The 21,173-nt window shown below is 43.9% G+C and overlaps 1 protein-coding gene and 1 long non-coding RNA gene across 4 annotated transcripts; one reads left to right on the plus strand and one right to left on the minus strand.

The window, feature by feature from the left end:
- Window positions 1-213: 213 nt before the first annotated feature.
- On the minus strand, window positions 214-1,093 carry LOC119019904. Its single transcript, XR_005075183.1, has 2 exons — window positions 963-1,093; window positions 214-828 (listed from the first exon to the last, which is right to left on the minus strand). It is a non-coding gene; the product is annotated as an uncharacterized LOC119019904 (long non-coding RNA).
- On the plus strand, window positions 826-19,186 carry inpp5jb (inositol polyphosphate-5-phosphatase Jb). 3 transcript variants are annotated; one of them, XM_037098865.1, is made up of 13 exons: window positions 826-1,576; window positions 6,055-6,560; window positions 8,137-8,244; window positions 8,490-8,598; window positions 12,359-12,475; window positions 13,653-13,828; window positions 13,986-14,097; window positions 14,455-14,564; window positions 14,780-14,987; window positions 15,372-15,509; window positions 15,640-15,723; window positions 15,804-15,908; window positions 16,089-19,186. In XM_037098865.1, exons 2-13 carry the CDS (start codon window positions 6,067-6,069, stop codon window positions 16,419-16,421), a joined length of 2,094 nt encoding a protein of 697 aa, XP_036954760.1. In that variant the 5' UTR covers window positions 826-1,576; window positions 6,055-6,066; the 3' UTR covers window positions 16,422-19,186. The 3 variants fall into 3 exon arrangements, with proteins under 3 accessions (XP_036954760.1, XP_036954759.1, XP_036954761.1); XM_037098864.1 differs by having other exon boundaries at window positions 826-1,569; XM_037098866.1 differs by having other exon boundaries at window positions 826-1,569; window positions 15,804-15,964; window positions 16,089-16,231.
- The last annotated feature ends 1,987 nt before the right edge of the window (window positions 19,187-21,173 follow it).

Below are 21,173 nucleotides of genomic sequence, written 5' to 3' on the forward strand. Positions count from 1 at the left end.
CAGTAAATATACATCCTTCATAAAAAAAGATTATAATAAAATTAAAAGAACAGAAAATTAAATAAAGGTGGTGCAAAGAACAGATTTAGGTGCAACATATGATTACAATTATTTGATTTATGATTCTCCAAATGACAAGAAATGAATTAACTTCACAGAAGCGGCATCATTGTTACTTCATTACTGTGTAAATACAACTGGACAGAGAAGAGCAACTGTGTTAGCATATTTATTGATATTGATATGGTTAGAACTAGAGGTAAATCTGCTGTTACATTACTAACAAAATGTAGAAAAAAGTTGCATCTGTGTTTCTATTTTACAAACTAATGCAAAGAAATATGCAGTATGAAAAACAAAACAAAAAGATTAAGCTAATCAGTGAGGTTCTTGAGACGACATTAAGACCTTGCCTGATTAAACTAAAGGAAAATGCAGAAATAAATAAGTTAAGTGGAAATAAATGTATTATTTATCTTATACATACATTGATACATAAATAACTGAATGTAAAAAGCAATAAATAAATAGACACAATAGGCAATGAAATGAGAAAGTGAAAAAACAGTTGAATTAATACAAAGATAAATAAACAGAGTCAAATTAGAGCAGAAATGTCAATTTAAGTCATATTTTATGAATCGATTAATGGCTACATTTCTTCTAAATATTATTCTTGATGTGAGTTTTCTTTATTTATCGATCCACTTCATTATTAGTTTCTGATTTCGTCAGTCTCAGTCCTCCATAACAACCCTCACGGTCTTAATTACCCCCCGCACTTCACCACACTCACCGCTAGGGGGCAGTGGCGCTTCGAGCATAGACCTGCAAGACATAGAAAAGACCATTCACTCTACACTGCTGAATTTGGCGGACGCGGCGCGCGCCCTCGCGGCCCGTGTTTGATATCGTCGCCATGGAAACCAGGTGTGCAGTCGTTTGCGCGAGCGTGTTGTCACCTGCTCGGCGACCGCACGGTGTGACAACCCGCGCGTGTCGCTTCTAGCTGCCGCGGCTCTGTGTGGGTCGGACGGGCTTTACAGTGATCGGCGGCCGCCTCGTTAGCGGGCAGCGGCTGCTCGTTTACGGAAGCGCGCTCCGTCTCCGTGTCTCCGTCCCGGACGTCTGTTTTAATTTGAAGGGCACCGGGAGACTGACCGCTGCTGCTGCCGCTGCTGCTGCTGTGTCTTTAAACGCGGGAGGAGCGGAGACGGTTCTGACATGTAGCCTGCCCCGCAAATCTGTTCGCCCGCACCGCTCCGAACCCACCTGCTCCCCGCCCGCTGTCATCACCCCGCTGCTGCTGCTGCTGCTGAGGACGGCGACGGACGGACTGAGGAAGGAAAGGAAGGGAAGGAAAGGAAGGAAGGAAGGGGCTGGGATGCCGATGGTTTCATCTGGAACGGAAAGTTCCTCTTCGTCTTTTTGGCTTCTTGTGATTTAACACCCTCCAAAAGCAGCGAGGCTCCGGACCGAACCGACCTCTATACATCTGCAGAAACGAACGGTTTCCTGGAGGTCCATCAGCTGTTCAGACCCCCTCCAGCGCTGAGGAGCCACAAACAGGTAAAAGGTGTTGATTTGTATTCAGATTCCAGCATGACACCTTTCCGGAGAGTGTGTAACGTGTCAGTACAAACAGCGAGACAAGGAGATATTGTTGTTTACTTTCGTTTCATCACCTGTAAAGAAACACCTGACAGCTGATCCTCACGGTGCTGATGTGTCTACCTGAGAGGAGAGATATTGATACTGTGGTCACAGCTGTGTGTTAAAACATTATAATTAAGGATAAACAATTGAAATAACCCGTTTATTTCTCTAATGACAGAGATCAGATATTAGAAATGTGCACTGAGGGTTTACAGTGGTGACATTTACTTATCCATGCTGTTGAATTCCATCATATAAGTGCCGCAAAAAATACATATAATGAAAATGTATGTCAAGATTAATGTCTGACATATATTATAATAATAATAATCCCTGGTTCCTTCCCTCCTTTAAGAGTCATTGTAACAGATGATAATAATAATAATAATAATAATAATAATAATAATAATAATAATAATTGTGTAATAACATATAGCTTGATATCTTTTCTGTGAAAATCTCTTAACTCCTACTAAACACCTGATCCGGTTATAATATTTCCTCCCTCATCTCTGATATATATACACACAAACACACACACACACACACACACACACACACACACACACACACACACACACACGCGTGTCTTGAGATAGTATCTGATGGCAAAACAATGAATTAAAACGACCTTCATCCTCTTTATTCAGCCTGAAAACGTGTCCTTGAAGCCAGGAGTGTAATTAGGCCAGAGTCTGCCACTGTCCTCTTTCAGCCCAGAACGCATCAGTCATTTTCTGTCTCCGCGTATGAATATGTACATCTTACCTTTGGGCCAAATACTATGTCAGCTACCCTGAAACTGTTTACGTAACTGTGTGTGCCAGATCTGAAATGGCACATCACGTCTGGAGAAAAAAGAAAGCCTTTTTCTCTGGGTTGGTCATGTTCGTTCACGGCCCCCTTACAGAGCCACAAAAATTTCAGCGCCTCGGCTGGAGATACTTGTTCAACTTCCTCGTGCGACGATCTTATCTGATGCGAGAGATGCACTCAAGGGAGGACGTAGCTGCGAGCACAATAATCTGTAGCTACGTCCGATTCCAAAGATGAGCACTTCTTATTTCCAGCACTGATTATCACCTTTCTTAGTTGTTACCGCGGCAGCAGTTTCTGTGCCGTTAAGCTGCTGTTGCACATTTTCACAAGTCTGTTTGCACCTGTTTCTTCATGCCTAACTGAAAAACCAGTAGCTGTGCAGGAAGGAGGACGTGTGCAACGACTTCTCTACAGCACGATAGTGTTTTTAACGTTCATGCACATGCAGATGTTGGCGCTCATGCACTGGCCTTTGTTTAGCATGCCAAACCAAGCGCAGAGGATTTATCTTTATCATCCCTAATGAGTTTTTGTCATTGAATTTGATTCCATAGCCAGGTTCACAGGAAGATTATCTGACTGAATGAAAATGTTTATCCCAATTACTGGACACCGTTCAGTGTTCGCGTGTCTACTGTCTGATAACAACGTGGTGATTGTATTTATTTTCTTTTGTTGTTGTTGTTCTACAGAGAGAAGCAGGATAAAGAAAACGTTTCCATTCGAATTCTGTAATTGTTAATTGACAGACTATGAAACCGCAGCATATGACGTAATTTTGCAGGGCAGACATTATACTGTAGTTTGTCAGCACAGTTCCCTCAGTGTTGGGCGGTAAGGTGAATCATGTTGACATCCTACAGTCTTGGCTGTGACCCGATCAGAAGGATGAGGCCCCCTGGATACAGGGGAGACATACTTAGCAGCACTAGGACCGGGAGGAGCCATTTACAGCTGTGGCAGCAGCTGCCGGTGTCATTTCTGTCCGGGTCATCATTAGTATCCCCGTCACGGGAGGCATACGGCCCCTGGAGGCCCCCGAACACCAACACTGCTCCGCTGTAATATCAACATTAAACAGTGAAGAGGTGGGAAAATGTGTTAAACATGAAGGTTGGAATCACTGTCAACATTACGCAACCAAATAGGAAAGATCATTCGGCTTGAAGATACAGACGGCTTCTTTTAGACATGAAACATGGTTACTGACCCTCGACTGACTCGGTCACCCAAAACTATCTGTGTTGTCAAATAATCCCATCAGAGGAGCCAAGAAGGCTGGCGAGAGCCTGCTGTTTGGGTTACACCACATCCTTCCTGGCTCTCTCAGCTCTCACCCCCTCAGGAGGGTGCATGTAAACACCATGACACATTTGTTATTATCAAATCATTCCTCTCTCTGCTCGGTGAACGTGAGTGGAATAAGAAGTGGTAGTCTGACTTGACTGTTCCCAGAAAGGAAAATACTCGGCTCTTGCTCAGTCACACGTGAAGCAAAGGAGCGTTTTTGTGCACGCAGAGAAGCCTCTGCATGTGCTGCTTCTACCTTAATCAGTATCCACATCTGACGTTTTAACATGTATTAATTCCTTTACACCTTCATTACATCCTTTACTGTGCCCCTTGTTCCCTGTGTCATGTATTATACATGGTTTAAACATGTTCACATTGCCACCTTCCCTCTCATCTTCCAGTTTCCCCCCCCTAATGTTCCGGATGCACATTACCGTAGATTATGATCTATGTCCGGTTGTTGTGACTGTGGCCGCTGGGAACGCTGACGTCATTGATAGTGACTCTGAGGCGGTTGGCTGAAGGAAACAATACAGAGCGCGTCGCCGGAGGATCACCGCTGTCACCTCATGAAAGAGCACGGAGGGGGAACGAGGGAGGGGACGACTGATTTAAGATTTAAGGTCAGGGAAAAACACAGGATGGGTAGAACCAAACTGGCGGGGCGGGGCGAGCGGTTCGATGCAGATGCAGCGAAGGTGGGTGAGATGGAACAACAGTGTATGGGAGAAGATGTGGGGAGAGGAAGGATTAGAGAAATGGGATGATAACAGGGAGAGAGAGAGAGAGAGAGAGAGAGAGAGGGAGAAGGGGGATTAAAGCTTGGAAAAATAGACAGTGCCAGAGGGAAGTGTGAGAGGATCAATTTGGAGACGTTCTGCAAAGAGACACAGTGTTGTCACTGAATGGGCCGCCTCGCTCGGCTCTCCCCCCTCGACTCCCTCGGCTCGTTTTGCACCCACCCACTCCCACGTGTGCCCAGTCGCCCTCCCACACTTTCCCACTCCCCTCCACTAGACGCCATACATGGACCATAGGAATACATTACACCCAGCCAGGCACCAGGTTATTGGTGGGCTGAGAGATGTTTCTGGGGCACATGTGGAAGCACAACCCCTCTCTGCGTGAAAGTCGTGGCCTCCGTCTCTTCAAGGTCGTGTGAATCATTGCGAGAGAGATATCAGGTTTTTTTTTCCGTGTCCGTGATTCCTTCACGTCCGTGCACCTGAACGCACGGTTAGGAGTCCTCATGAAGGACGTGACATGGACATTCCTTGGTCCTTTTTTCTCTCGTGTTCCCACCACTGACTGATGGATCTGGGTCGGGCTGCCACGGTGTTCTGCCCAAATCAGCTCTTTTTAAGGCTCAGAAATGTCCACAACACACAAGACCATGTCCCCATTTTTTTTTTTTTTCTGTCTCATGGGGATTTTACATCAGAGAATTATTTTGGGTGATGAACAATTTGTGGGTTATATGTATCGTTTGATCCTTAGATTTTTGCATTATTGAATGTATTTCATGGCCTCAAGGCTCGATTTTCATTCATGCTCATCGCCGTGATCGCTCAGTTCTCAATTATGGAGTCTGGGATGTAAAATGCAGGCAAAGCAGACAGTTATTCACACAGTAACTGAATAGATTTGGACTTGAATGGATGGCTTCAGATTCCTCCCTCTGCTCTGATCTCCGTGCAGCTCCCTCTCTCTCTCTGTGTGTTGTTGTTTATTCCACGCTGTTGACTTTCGCTGTTCCGGACCGTGCAGCGGTTCCTCGTGTTGTTAGTGTGTGTGGCAGGTGCTCTGAGCTGATATGAACTGACTGAGCATCTCCCTGGTTACTGGAGGACTGGCAGGCGGCTTAGGCACAACTAGAGAGGATGATAAACTGTGTCCAGGCTACACATCTCCCATCCAGGAGCACTCAGAGATTGGGACAGGAGAAGTGTTTTATGCATTTTGTTCGTTCAGATGTGCTTCTCGTGCAGAACGTGCAGCTGTGTTCGTCTGTTTCTAAGGCTATGAGAAGGCAGGTAATTGAAGTCATAATTGTGAGAGCCCGGATGACTCACTGGGTCAATAGGAGCTCATGACTAATCAGCTGAACTGACTTGTCATTTCTGAAAGAGGCTCCATGTTAACATTTCAGTTGTAGAAATGTCTCCGTACCTTCTCAGCTCCATCTTTCATTTAGTTCTTATCACGTTACATCGTCTTTGAATGGCCACAGCGACTGTGCTTTGGTCTTACAGGTGGAAACACTCTTCTCTTTTTTCTCTGTCGTAGAAATTTTAAGAAATGGACCAAGATAATCCGATCCGAAGCCAGACACAAGAGGACAACCCAAATGGAGCGGCAGAAGCTTCAACAACAGCTCCAGCATCGGACACAGCGGCTCCGGACACTTCTGCTCAGCCTGCAGCTCCCTCCAGGCCTCGGCGGCCCCAGAGATGCGCCAAAGTAGAGGGCTCCGTTGACATCACCGAGCCCAGAGCTGAGCCCGCAGATGAACCCGCTCCAGCGGCGAACCGGGAAGCGAGCACCCCCGATGGCATCGCCGCAAGCCGCCCCAAACCCTCTCGCTCCGCAGCGGGCAAACCTTTAGGGGAGCGCACCGGGCCCAGCATGAAGGCTGGTCCGAAAGGTCCCGGCCACCACCCGATGAGGGCTGCCTCAGTCCCCGACCCACACGTCAGCAGGCCTGTGCCCTCTCACCTGAACCTGCATGCACAGAGAGCTCTCTCTGTAGCAGGTACAGCTGACACTCAGGCCCAGACTGTGGAAGACTTCAGGCAAGTTCTCTGATCTGTGTGTGTCCCGACGTTCATGTCTCAGCACGTCTACATGTTGCTGTTAGTTCCCAGACAGTCAGAGAAAGACAGTCAACACTCCAGGGCTGCATGAGTATTTTGGAAACATGTCAGCAAATTGTGGTGATTAACACTTCATGATTATTTAAACCCGTAGTACTTCCAGCTTTGTCACGGAGACGTTTCATGTTTTGTAATATGATCCATTTTGGGGCTGAAACGTTTCCATTTCAGCTTCAGAAGGGTGACATGTTCTCACCTTGATGACCTGTCAAAGGTTTGTGTCTTTCTTTCCCACTGGATGTTCCTTTATTTCTGAAGGGTGTGTCTAACTGCTCTTTTGTTCTTTAGTAATGATTCACCACAGGGTAAACTGGATTTCTGGAACTGATAAGGTCACTGAGTCAATGAACAACTTAGGTCAAAAGACAAAACATAGGAAGAAGAACAACACTTAAGTTTTGTTCTCGAGGGAACCTTTCCGTGTGTTGTAGCACAGAAAACACCTGATATATCGATCTAAGGTTTGAAAACTTGCAAACCAAAATGTACGCTTTGTTCATCCTGCCATGCACAGCTGTTCTTTGTGCCGTGCTGTGGCTGTGAGAATAGACTGTGGGACAGTTTAATGATAACACTGCAACCATAGATAGCTCCGCGCTTTTTATAGAACATTCTCTGAATTTCCTTGGGAAGCTTGGAACAACACCGATGTCGGCACTTGATGGGCCCCTCAGTGTGCTGTATTCTGTGTGCGGCCACCTCACTTTGTAAACGCTCCCTGACGCTGCAAATGCTGCATTTAATATAGCTGCTCAAACATGGGTAACATTTGCAGTAGGAAGTGTGGATGTGCAGAAATGTATTCCCTCCCTTCTCTGAAGTGCAAATCCTGTTTCCTAGTGTATATGCTTGGTGAGAGCAAGGCCACTAGTCTGTTAGACAGCTAACACATTGTATTTATACAGTCAAACGTCCTTACGATCTAATTTTTAAGGCTGATTTAAGTTCTCTGATTCAATCAAACCTGCAGAAGGATTCTAGATTTCCCATGAAGGAAGTGACTTGATGCACGCTCTCCGGTGCCTCTCTCTGAACAGCTAACAGAGAGCTATAATAGCTTAACGTTAATGGAGTCTGCAACCACAGAAGTCCCACAGAACGGCTTTCACTCGGATGAAGTGACCTTGCTAACCACGGAGCTTCCAGGGTGCACAGCATACACAACCCCATTGCAATAATTATCCCATGATAAACAACATAAAAGCTTTGATTACAATTCACAATACGGCCTTTTAAATTATGTGTGTGAATTTCTGACCGATACCAACAGCATCAGTTTTGTAATGTCTGTCCTCCGCATGTAAATCAAAATGTCTGGATTATTACATTAGGATGATTGTGCACAGTGTAATTGACTCTTGCGAGACATCGAAAAGACACACAAATAATAATACAAGTGTTCCTCTGTCTCACTCAGAGTGTGTACTTTGTGACACTCAGGTGTGCAGGACACGGTTGTTTATCAGAGACATGACATAACATCCTTCTCCCACAGAGTGCACATCATCACTTGGAACGTGGGTTCGGCCACGCCTCCTGATGACATCACATCCTTGCTGGGGCTGAACGTGGGTGATGGAAACACAGACATGTACATCATCGGGTGAGTGTTTTGTGGTGCGGTTAGTCATCTGGTTTCTTCCACAATAAAAGCTCAAGTGTCCATTTACGTTTCACTTGTCCCACACGGACACAGCAGACAGTGCAGCTAACGAGCGGCCACAGTCGTGTCTCGGCCCTTATGGCTACGATTTTCCTCCTATTTAATAATCCATTATCATCAGCTCCTCTTACATCTCCGCCTGCTGTTGACCCCTGTGTGCTGTTGTGTGTCATTTTATCTTCAAGGCTGCAGGAAGTGAACTCTATGATTAACAAAAGGCTGAAAGATGTCCTCTTCACAGACCAGTGGAGCGAGGTCTGCATGGAGAGACTCAGCCCCTTTGGTTATGTGCTGGTCAGTAACGACTTTTATTATCAACACATATGCACGGTGTGGTTATTAAAACGCTTAGACGAACTGATGAGATCTCTGCTTCCTGCTGCTGCTTTCGGCTCATTTTGTTCCCTGAGCAACGGATGGAGTGATGGTTTCATAACATGCGTGTAATGTCGGCGTATCTGCAGTCTTCCACTGTCTCACTGTCTCTTGGTCAGGTTTATATTATTCACTATGTTTACTGTTTATAATCTCATTACTGTATTTTGCACTTTTATTGTCCAATGGTTTGCCCTCATATGAAGCCCACTGGGGCACGTAATGCGATTTTGGGCTACACAAATAGACTTGACTTGACTATCTTTCTACCAGTGTGGGGAGGTAGTATACTAAGAAAATGTTTCATGTAATGGACAAATTGAAGGGGATGTGGCAAAGACCTCCTAATAAATATTCCTTTAAAGATGCACTTTATCTACATAGCTGAGAATTAAAAAAAAAAAAAAGGAGGGTAAGGTCCCCACAAAACGGTTAGAAACTAGGAAGATGGCAGGATCCAGCAAATATAAACAACATAAAACAATATGAATTTGTGTTCTGATTTAAATGTCTTATCCAAAACTATATAATGCATCTTTAAATTTTAAAATATCAGACCTTGAAATTCATTAAATAGCCTTACATTTGAATTTGTGTTGTCTTAATTGACACAAAAATGGTTTATAAATGTTATTCGTAGATCTTTTTTCATCAGAATGAGTCAGACTCTTCTGCCTGTCTACACTGCTCATGTTAAAAACCATTAAACCTGTTTTACCTGTGTGTAAAATGGAGATTAACCTTGCAATCATAATAACCATATTCCTGTGCAAAACCCAAGTCACATACCGTATATATCAAATACCTTTGTACTTACCAACAGAATTAGGACATAAATGTATTGAAAAGGTCTTAAAAAGCATCAAATTGAAGTGTCTGATACTTGTAGAAATCTTGTCCACACCAAACATTAAAAGCTTGGCTTGTAAAACATGCAAAACATCCATAGAAAGGTGGAAAATGTATGGGGAAATCATTTAAAATGTGTATTCTCTCCAGAACTGCCTGGTGTGCTGGTATATTCCATGTTGTGTGTGTGTGAGGGCAGATAGCGTCGCCGTGGTTGGTGTTCCTCTGGCTGAATCTCGGCTCTGTTGGCATGGTGAGCCGGAGAGCGTGATCAGCTGTCAAGCCGAAACAGCCAGACAAATGTCTCCCAGGATGCGGTTTTATTTTTGGATCACGTCGTTGTCAGTGTTGATGGGCTTCTGACAGTGAGACTGATTCTGTCCTCCAGCTATCTCACGGTCTGCTACGTTAGTTTAAAGCTTGTTGAAATCATCTCCATGTGACCTTTTTCCTGTACCTCATGTCGTGGATGTGAAGTTGGAGTTTGTCTTGAGTGGAGGGAGATACACGAGGCTGTCAGTAGGAGTCTGTCCAGTCATGATATGGTGGACAGACACGAAGTAACGAGACACCTCATCAGTTGTTTCCACTCTGAGACAGTCTGCTCACCAGGACTCGTTGGCAGGTTCAAGCTGTAAGTGCTGCGAGCACAAGAAGGCTCCCTCGAATCGGCCCGTCGCTGCAGAAACACGGAGCCAACGAGACATTTTTCTCCCTGCACAGCTGCTGATCGTCACCATCCTTTCTGTTTGAGTAAGCTGCAATTTAAATGCACACATTATCCCTGGCCCTAATCTTTAATTACAACATGTTCACTCTCTATTGAATGTGTTGCAGTGTGACTTCTTGAATGATTTATTAGTTTGACCTTTACTCAGAATTTGTTGACTGAGTATTTTATTCATTACACTATAAAACTGCCAAACACTCATTTTGAATACTGAGAGGTTGTGGAGTTTTAAGTTTTTTAACAATAATAAGTGTTTAGATTAGATCATATTTAGAGATTTGAAGGCACTGCAATAACAGTCGCCCGCCTTTGAAATACATTGCAGATTTTTTTAACACGAGCTTAACTGCCTCATTGTCAAGCACACTAATTCAAACTCAACATGAATTCAATAAAACTCACCCACACGGTCTTGGTTTATCTTTGCTGATCACGTCCGTGGTAGGCTGAAATAAATCCTTGATTCACAGAGTAAGATGTGAAAATACTCCATCTTTACACACCTGCTGCTGATGTCCTTCTCTCTGCCGCCTCTCTCGTCCCCCACCTGCTGAGTCTTGTCGTCCTTGGAGTCATAGTCTTGGTCAGAGCCGCTGTATTATGACTGGATCCACGTCTGACTAAGCCATGAGCTAACGGTGGCTAGCTAACAGCCAAGGATGGCGAGCAAAGAGCAGCAGTCGTCAGTAACCCCCTGTGTTTTTGGAGCTATCTTTAAATTCTACCCGTATATTTATCAAACACATATGTCAATAAATCAGCCTGATTTAAGGTCCAGCTAAGTCCAGCGAATGATATCTGATGTAGTTGTGTGTGATGAATAGTGGAGGAGCATGTTGACGTCTCTGTGGTTGTCAGTATCAGAGATTTGAATGAGTAAGCCTTATTTTGCACTGGACTTCCTCCAGATTCTCAAACCGCCCTGCGAACATCACACTTGTTACTCACAGCTCGTTTCCTCAGTCATGCGTGTGTGCTGTACAAGGTCAGACATACACCGCTGCACACATGCACTCTCTCTCTCTCTCTCTCTCTCTCTCTCTCTCTCTCACGCTGACATACTTGTCTTTGTTATTAAATGTCTTTTCTGCTCTTTGCCGAAATGTAGCGCGGCAGCCTTCGGGAGCTCCTCCAATGTTCACTGCCGTTGATAAGAAACGCTTTTCAACCACAGTACATGCAGGCAAAGCCACATCCTGTCAGAATTCACACACACACACACACACACACACACACACACACACACACACACACACACACATACACACTCATTGTCTGTGTCCAACACACACATACAACAACTAGAGTCGGTCCACTTCACGGTTCAGTAGAATCCATTACGCAACAAAGTTGTTCAAACAGGCAGTTAGTATACAAGCGAGAGGGTCTCATGTCACGTGGAGATGTGTGCCTCCATTACTGCCCACAAGGCATTTCCAGCGGAGTGTGATCATCCGTCTTCGGCCTGCAGTTGGGGGGTTGGGATGTGTGGACCACTGGAGAGAGGGAGAGGGAGGGGGAGAACATAAATATCTGGTGAGGGGCTCGGTATGACATGCAAATACATCATCTCGTAACAAGTCTTCATGCACTTGTCATATTCCAGCCAAAAATAAATAAAAAATGTGTACACAAATGTCAAAATCTGCATATTATTATGCAGAAGCACAAGCAAGTGCAATGAAATGATGGTGGAGAAGGGAAGGGTCTGACCATCAAGTGCCTGCAGTGTGGACACGTGTGGGTTTTGTTGCCACAGCGAAGGGCAGACCACGAGCTCCGGCCTCCTTAATGTGCAGCGCTCGGTGTAAAGTAATGGGAGAGCTGGGCCACTGGCTCCTGCAGGGCGAAATGGAAATGCAAAGTGGGGGGGAGAGTAGAAAGAGGAGTGAAGAGTGAGAGAGTGAAGCGGAGCAGCAGAAATGAACTCTCAGGATTCAGCTCGGAGAATTTGTTTATTGAAATTCCTTTGCATGTTAAACAGATATTTATACAGTTACCCTGAACTTTAAAGCTGCCGTCTCTTCAGAATTATGCAAAGCTTAACTGATAACTGTTATCCTATTTTGCCTCCCTTGTCCGTCTCTCCTCGTCTCTCAGGTGACCTCCCAGCGGATGCAGGGCTTGTTATTGCTGGTGTTTGCCAAGTACTTCCATCTGCCCTTCCTCCGCGGAGTCCAGACTGAAACCACCCGCACTGGCCTGGGGGGTTACTGGGTGAGACGGCCACTGACACCAATCTGTGATCGACACTGTGTTATATAAACGTCACACGTGGTAACTTAGCTGTACATCGGACGACATCTCATCTCAGTTGGAGTGACAAGATTGTATTTCTGTCACTGCTCTACGCTTTCTACAAACCTCTACATGCAGAGCAGGTTGTTTGCGTCATCCATGTAATCTGGTGCCAATGACATTTACGTGAAAGACTGGAGCGGCTGCAGTCCAACCGTATTATCAGGTCTTGTTGTTTGTTAGTCAAATAATTTTCCATCCAGGTTTATGAGACTAAAGATACAGACAGCAAAGCATATTACAAAAGAAACAAGGGTGAACTACAGCTTGTGTTCTCATATTCAGTTGTTTTTTATGTCTATTTACGTGTTTAAGTGCTGACAAAACCATATTGCAATTATTTTTACTGGTATTTTGATTGTGACATGAGTAGTGATAATTATGAAATCTGTATTCTTTCTCACTAGAGTCTGATAGAAACACCATGTTTGGGGCTGATGCCAATGCAGTTATTGGGACATGTCGGCCGATATATACACTTTTTTTTTTTTTTTTCGCAAAAAACCTCTTAAATGTGACGATCAAACACTTCTTACGAACCATTTATACATGTCTACATGATCAGGCTCCTCAGGTGCTCAGTTACCTTGTGGTTCCAGTCAAAGATTCAGGCTCAGGAACACTTGGATCATCCAGTGGGAACTGTACTGTGCCTGTTACAGCCCTAATAAGGTTCTGGAGGACTCTGTCTAAAGTGAAACCGTCTCTGTTTGAACTCTGCAGATTCTGCAGATTTCATACTGAGACATCTTTTGTGTTTTAGTGGGTCACAGCAGTCGGGGGGACAGCGGGAAGCAGCCCACAGACTCATCCTGTCCCCCCACTGTGCACTTTACTGTTAGCATTAAGTATTGATGGCATTCTTCCCTGGTAAACTTCCTTTCTCTGTGACACACAACCACACACACACACACCTCTCAATACAGTGAAAACACTGAGTCACTGTGCATAGGAGATTTACATCGTTGATCCATTCATTTATTTCATTTTGTTTCCAGAGGAAATAAAGACAAAATCCTCCCCTCTCTTTCACAAGTGTGTTTCTTACCTTTCTGAGATATTTCCTCACTTCCCTTCTGCTTGCCGTTGCTCACAGGGGAATAAAGGTGGTGTCAGCGCCCGCATGTCAGTGTTCGGCCATACCATCTGCTTCCTCAACTGCCACCTGCCGGCTCACATGGAAAACTCAGAGCAGCGCATGGAGGACTTTGAGAGCATCCTGCAGCAGCAGCAGTTCGAGGGCCAGGCTGCCACCGGGGTTCTTGACCACGAGTAAGTCGGCGCACAAACACATAAATACAGACATACGCACAGTTTCATTTGTAGAAACAGGCGACATCGCAGTCATTCTGCAATCTGCGCTGCACAAGCACTCATATACCTGCATGCTGACACCATGAATTTATGAAATTACTCTTGTTTTTCACAGCGTGGTGTTCTGGTTCGGGGATCTGAATTTCCGCATCAATGACCTGGAAATGCAAGTGGTGAAATCAGCCATTGATAACAACAAGTTTCCAATGTTGTGGGAGAAGGATCAGGTAAAAATAAAGACTGCCTAAAAAACTGTAGAAAGATAATTAATTTATCTCCCTGTCTTCCTGTAAACATCACTCATTCCCCCTCAGCTCCTCTGGATTCACTATACACTGGAATATTATTATATAGTAAAATCTTAACTGTACATCAGAGTTCTTGTGAAGACCTTTTATATGCTGAAAGGTCATTAAAATGTCAGGATGCACATGGTAAAATGACGTCTTTCTTGTGTGATGGACTGTGCACTGTGTATGTATTGCCACTAGAGGGCATTAGAGAAACACTGTGTGTTTAACAGAGACATCAGCTGAGTCGGAACAGAAGTCCTCGGTGATGTTTGCTAATTCTCTTTGATACAGCTCAATATGGCCAAAGACAGTGAGACGGTGTTGGAGGGTTTCCAAGAAGGGCCGCTGAAATTCCCTCCCACCTACAAATTTGACACTGGAACAAATACATACGACACGAGGTTAGTGGTGCCGAGGGTGCTGTTATGAATTCTGGGCCACTGACCAGATATCACAGAGTCTGGCTCGGTATTACTCTCCTGTCTGAAAGGTCCTCACTCGCCTGGGGGAAGCATGAAAGTGCCTTTTATTTTTTTTTCCCCATGTGCTGATTTTAAACAAGATGGATCTTTGTATCTCTCTTCTCCATCCCTCTCTTTTAATCTCCCCCATCCAGTGGGAAGAAGCGTAAACCAGCTTGGACCGACCGAATCCTGTGGCGCTTGAGAGCAACCGCGCCTGCAGGCACAGCGCTCAGCGCAGGGAAGCGTGGCTCCATGTCGGGGCTGACCAGCGGGGTCAAAGTCACGCAGCACTACTACCGCAGTTACATGGAATACACCGTCAGTGACCACAAACCAGTCTCCTCCATCTTTACCCTGCAGGTGAGACACGTCAGGGTACACAGTAAATGTGATTTAGGGTTTGCAACACTACTTACTATACTGTCGTCAACGCTGGAAGATGGGATCCCACTTATTTTCACAAATGTTGTTCAGTGGCTCATGAAGCCAGAGAAGTTTGACTTCCTGGATATGACATTTGACGTATCTTCTATGTAACTTTTCGTACTGTATGGCCCTCGAGAGACTTCAGTCGTCTGAAAGGCTAACCTCCAGGGTTGGTCTGCAATAATTCCACTTCAAGTCTTGGCTATTTGCTAGCTCACAAATCTGACTCCTTCTCCTTTTCCATACAAAAGTGCTCTGCTCTTATTATCATTTAATTTGATCTCACCGTATTTTTGTCCTGTACAAACGTTTCTGTAGTTCCCATACAAGGTGGATGTGCCCCTGGTCACAATCATGGTGGAGGATGAGTGGAATAGTATTGCTGATGCCGTAGCCAAATTCAAAGTGATGCCCAACTTCGCTCGCAGCTCCTGGGACTGGATCGGACTCTACAAGGTAAATTTAGTCTTAACATAACATAACAAGAACCCATGACGCCAGATCATTAGGACCAGCATGACAATTATATCTGTGCATTAGAAGTTTCAGTCGAGCACTCTTTGTGATTGTGCTGCCGCCCCTCTAGGTGGGTTTCAAGCACCATAAGGACTATGTGGGATACGTGTGGGCCAAGCAAGAGGAGGCTGATTTTCAGCGACAAGAGCATCAGGTAATCTGGATGCGTGCTGAATTTTCTCAAGCGCTCATTTTCTTTCGCATTTAATCGACGTCTGAGTAACTGTTTTCCAGGTAACCTTTACCGAGGAGGAACTGCCCAAAGGCTCAGGGGACTTTATCTTGGGTTACTATAGCAACAACATGAGCACCATTGTGGGTGTAACAGAGCCATTTCAGGTAACCATAACACAACCCTTTGAGGTTAAATCAATGAAGTGCATTTCAACTTAGAGGTAATTCACATCTGTATACTTTCACTGCTGTTCTTCTCTATATCTGTATCTTCATTTAATCTCCACTGACATTTAGCTTGCCTCCTCCACTCCACCCTTATCCTCTTTTTCCATCTATCTTCAGATCCAGCTTCCCACTTCAGGTCCTGACCACAGTTCTTCAGACAGCTCCGACTTCAGCTCAGAGGATGACAGCACCGTTGTCCTCATGAAGACGAGGTCCCGCAGCCCCAGTCCACGCAGGAGCAAGCACCGCAGGCATCGCAGCGGCAGCCACAGCCGCTCCAGCAGCCCTGCACAGGCCAAAATGAAAGAGCTCAACGTCACTGATGACTCTCCGTCCAGCACCATGACAAAAGCTGAGAGTGAGTCCACAGGACGCCCAGCAGAGGGCAGCAGCGGCCAGCTGTGTGCTCCGGGGGAGAAAGGGAAGGACACGGGGGATTCAGGGCTGTGATGGCCAGACGAGTCCTGCTGCTGTCACAGGTCACATAGCCAACTGTTGTGTCTTTTATTAAATACATCCACTTCACTGTATGTTTTCTCTGAGGAAAATATACAGTTTTTGGCACCATTCTTTTCAGGAACGGCCTTCTGGTTTGCCCAGAAGGCTTACTTTGCCTTGAGTTGTTTTATTAAACTGTGCACATTGTATGTTTTTTTTTTTATTTTTATTATTATTATTTGTGAACCTTCACTCTGTCCTGTGTTTCTTCTATCTTTGTCCGTTCTCAGGTGTGGACAGTACAGGGAGCTGACACCTTAGGAAATACTCAAGGATTTATGGTCATGTAGAGTAAAAGAGTGGTTACTTAATACTTTTTAGAAACCATCCTGCCTATTTTGTGACAGCGGATGAAACTCTGCACTGATGTACCTACTAGTCACGTCAGCAGACTGCGCACAAGCGTTAGACGATGCTTTTGAGATAAGAAGTATGACGCAGATGTTGCTCGCAAATCATTAGTTTGCTTTAGTTGTGGAACAGATCTGCTCACACCTACAGCCTCGAGGTCTCTATGGTCCTCTAGGCCAGAGTGAAAAATGTGTTTCATTCTGAAACATCCCATAAAAGCATCAAAACTCACTTGCATCATACATTTCTTTGATTTTGCAAATGGAGATAGACTTGGCAGAATGGTTTTACTCTTGTGCATAATATTCCCAGCTTTGGAAGTTCGGCATGAATTACACAGCAACACGATACTTAACATGCAGGTAGCATTTCAGATGGTCCACCAATGGGATTTAAAGTCCCTCCGGGGTGCATAAAAAAAACAGAGCAGAACCAAAGTAGGTGGAGACTGGGGTTCAGGGTGCTCGGCCGCTAACCCTGGCAGCACATGTCAGCGTAGAGAGTGAATGTGAGTGTAAAAAAAAGGCCTTTAAATAGACTGCCAAATCAGTGCAATGGGATGAGATGGGTGTGGGAGGCTAGCTGTCAGCTGACACTGCAGAGCTGTCTGGCCAGAACGAGTTCTTTAATTGTTGGCCACTAACTCTGCTGGTCCAAATAGATTGGTAACAGCTACAGCAATATCTGACCCAGGAGACCTGCAGTGTATTTCTTGGACACACATGCATTTATGTGAGTTAATGGGCCTTAAGTTACTTTATGAAAAAAAATTACTCAGTAATCACAATGATCACATATCTGTTTTTATTCCATTTTTAAAACAGATTCCGTTTCTGACATCACTGCATGATGTTCTCAGCATGGACTCTTAGTAAAAATCACACTGATAATCATCTCTGACAAATGTGAGCAGGCACTCTACTGTGTAGAGCTTCCACAGGGCTTTGCATTATCCAGTAGGCAGGATAATACAAAGCTGACATGTCCCACTATTGTGAAATATCATAATGCAAACGTGATATTTCAAATAAACGAAATGTTCCGTTCTCATTTTTCAGTCCACTGCTCCGCTGTTTGTTTTCGTGTTTGCTCTCGCTCAGATTCCCCCTTACTGATCCTGGTGATTAGCTGACAGTGACAGTAGTCACAATAGTCGTGTTGCATTGTTGCCGTGTGAACTCAGATGCACCATCTTAGACTCTTTGTACTTTTGGGCTGTTAGCGTAGGACAGTGTACACTGTTGTAGCTGTAACCTCAGTGTGTATGTCTGTAATCAGTTTTTGTGTGTATGTGTTTTTATGGGCGCCTGTGTGTGTGTGTGTGTGTGTGTGTTTTGGATGGTGAGGTCATGTGTGGGTGTGTGTGTGTGTGTGTGTGTGTAGCTAGCTGTCGCAGTGAATGGGGTGTGACTGTGTTTGCATGGTTTGCTGCTGGACATACTATACATTCCGGTACTGTGATTTCGTGCCGTAAAGTGCTGTTTTTGATTCCTCTTTGTTATAATCGTGGCTGTGAAAATTGTTAGAAAAACATGGTAAGGACAGTATAAAAAAACTTAACTTCAGTATAAATGTTAGGAGAAGAAAATGCAGGGCAGTCGTGCTTGCATACATCGGAAATTGTTTGAATCATTTCATAGTGCATTCATGTATTTTCTTGATTTTTAAATGAAAAATCTATTGGACCTTTTGTGTAGAGTAACATGTTTGAAAATGTTGATGACTGTATGACTTTGTCCTACTTTAGGTAATTTAGTACGATCAGTTCTGCAGTCATGACCATTGCATATCTATCGTGAAATGTTAAAGAAAAAAATGTGTCTACAGAATGTTATTGTTTTGTAATGACGTGGCTAAAATAGAAGAAATGTGTATGTAAAGGACAAATATTAAGTATAGTAGAAAACATAAAAATAGAAGACAATCTATGCCACAAAGATTATTTTACCTAAATTATTTATTTATTTTCTTAATTAACTGTTAAATGAGCCTGAATTCTGCTGGCCAGTGAGGGAGCATTATTTCAACGGAAATGTCAAACGATGTAACAGAGTATTGCTGATTATTTTCTTTTTTCTATTAGGAACCATGAAGAGAGAGTTTGATTTCTCCAGTTTCCATTTTAGTCCATTCAGATCAAATGTTGCTGTTATTGTCTGAAATGGAGATTTGTTTAGTCTACAGGTCTTTGTAAAATTGTGAATCAAATCGTCAGAAATATATATCATATAAAAAATGGTTAATCTGTGTGAAAATCATCCAATCAGTGATGTGAGAAGGTTTTTAGGGGTTGCTTGCTTTGTTCTCCAACCCAAAAACTAGTGCAACTCTGTCCAAAGAAATAATATACTCCCTTTCAAATTGTGCTGTCTGTCTGTTTCCTGAGTCTCTTCTTATTTATTGCTGTTTCTTCAAAAATGGGTAATTCCAGTTAACTCTCTTGCATCTTATGATTTTTTGAGTTTAAGCATCGGACTAAGTGAAAAACGTTATACATTGAAGAGTTAAAGCCTCCAGAGATGCCACTAATGTCACAGTGGACAAGTTGCATTGTGGGTATTGTAGGTGGCAGGTTTTGAAAAGCAGTCCACTTGCATTGCACTCCTGTAGTGGAGAGTTTAAAAAAGCAGTAACAAGTATATCCATCAAGACATCTCCGGTATTATTCCACACATTCTTCATTCTTCTCAAATCGGGGTGCCTACATTACCCACAATGCATCTTAGCCACTAGGTGGCATCACTGGCGGCAGTTTATCAGATTACACGTAGCTTCCTCTGGAGCCACAAAAGGATGTATAATATTTCTTTCACACATCCAGTCGTACTCCCCAAGCCCTGTAAACACACTTTAATGTGTAAAATTGATGGAGTTACCCTTTAAATATTGATTTTAACCACGACTAAGCTTGCATGTAGAAAAAAAAATGACCTTAAAAATGAAATGTCATTCCATGAGAGAATGCAGTCTGAGCTACGAAAGCCATTGCACAAAGACGTGCATGTAATATTACCAACATGACTATAAATGTCATTAATGCAACAGCAGTTCTGTACATCTAAAATAACTGACCTTCATTCAATTATGATACCAGTATTATAAGTTGACATCCAATCTATTGTTATCTATGTTTGGATAACTGCTCAGCTCTTTGTGGTTTAACACCGTTAGTGACGGTTGCTTTCTATTTTTGACTTACTGAATTAAAAAAAAAAAAAAAAGAATGTGGGCGCCAGACACAACAACACATCCTGCAGAAGGCAACAGCAGGTGCATCTTGCATCATGCTTTTGCCCTCTGAAAAGAAAGTGTCCACCCTGCAAATTCATGGTGACAAATGACTGTACCACTCTGATGCAACACCAGTCAGGGATTGAGTTGCTTGGTTTAGTGACACTAAACAGCATAAGCCCAAGTAACACCATTGAACGAACTGACAATACCCTCTAATGCCATAAATGAGAATAGTTTTGTTTTGATTAGCAGGTTCTGTTATCAGAACCCGGTATGACCCCTGTGATGTGAGTCACTGTGTGTTTAATAACACTCGTGGGTACATAGCGAGGGAAATCAATATTTATTCTCACATGATGATAAAGAAAATGTACCCAACAGCCACTGTTTCACTTATCTTACCATCACAATGACCGACCAGTTAGAAAACAGTCACCGTGTTCTTGCTGCTTACTTTAGATGAGATAGAACGTCCGGTCACTCTGCTTCATGACGCAACACTTAGCTTTGATTGAAACCATGTTTTTGTGCTCCACACCTTCAGAGATGCTTTGTCATCATGACATGACAAGCCTCGTGTTAGTGTGTTCAAAGGGTCCGGATATCAGATTCATTTATATTCACAAACCGAGCTGATTGCGTGTGCGTAAATGAGCTGGCTGGTTGGACCAGTAACCTGTAGCAACCTGTCGAGTCTGGATGACTGCTTCTGTTTTGGGGCTAAAACACCAGGGCCTACTTGTTATGACTTGACATCTCTTGCAAAACAAGGTTCTCCAGATAATATTAGAGGTACCTTTTGTCTTCTCACATACATAAAATGGCTCAGATTTGGAGCCTGTGCCTGTCCAGACACTAATTATACCCATCTGTTCTACAAACATAGAGCATGTTCACAATCAGAGCTTTTGATTGTATTACACCACAAGGCCTGAAGGGTAAGACGGAGACGGGAGCTTTTTGAGTAAATTATAATCAACTTATATTGAGATATTATATCCCCTGCCTCTGCCTTCCTCTCCAATTTCCACTTTAGTTCCAAATGCATTGCCAGGTTAATCCGGTTGTTTCACCAACATGTTCTGATGTTCTTGTGATAGCTACAATAAATACAACTTA

This window comes from Acanthopagrus latus, chromosome 5, assembly GCF_904848185.1.
Source record: "Acanthopagrus latus isolate v.2019 chromosome 5, fAcaLat1.1, whole genome shotgun sequence".
In the NCBI taxonomy this organism is placed as follows: Eukaryota; Metazoa; Chordata; class Actinopteri; order Spariformes; family Sparidae; genus Acanthopagrus; species Acanthopagrus latus.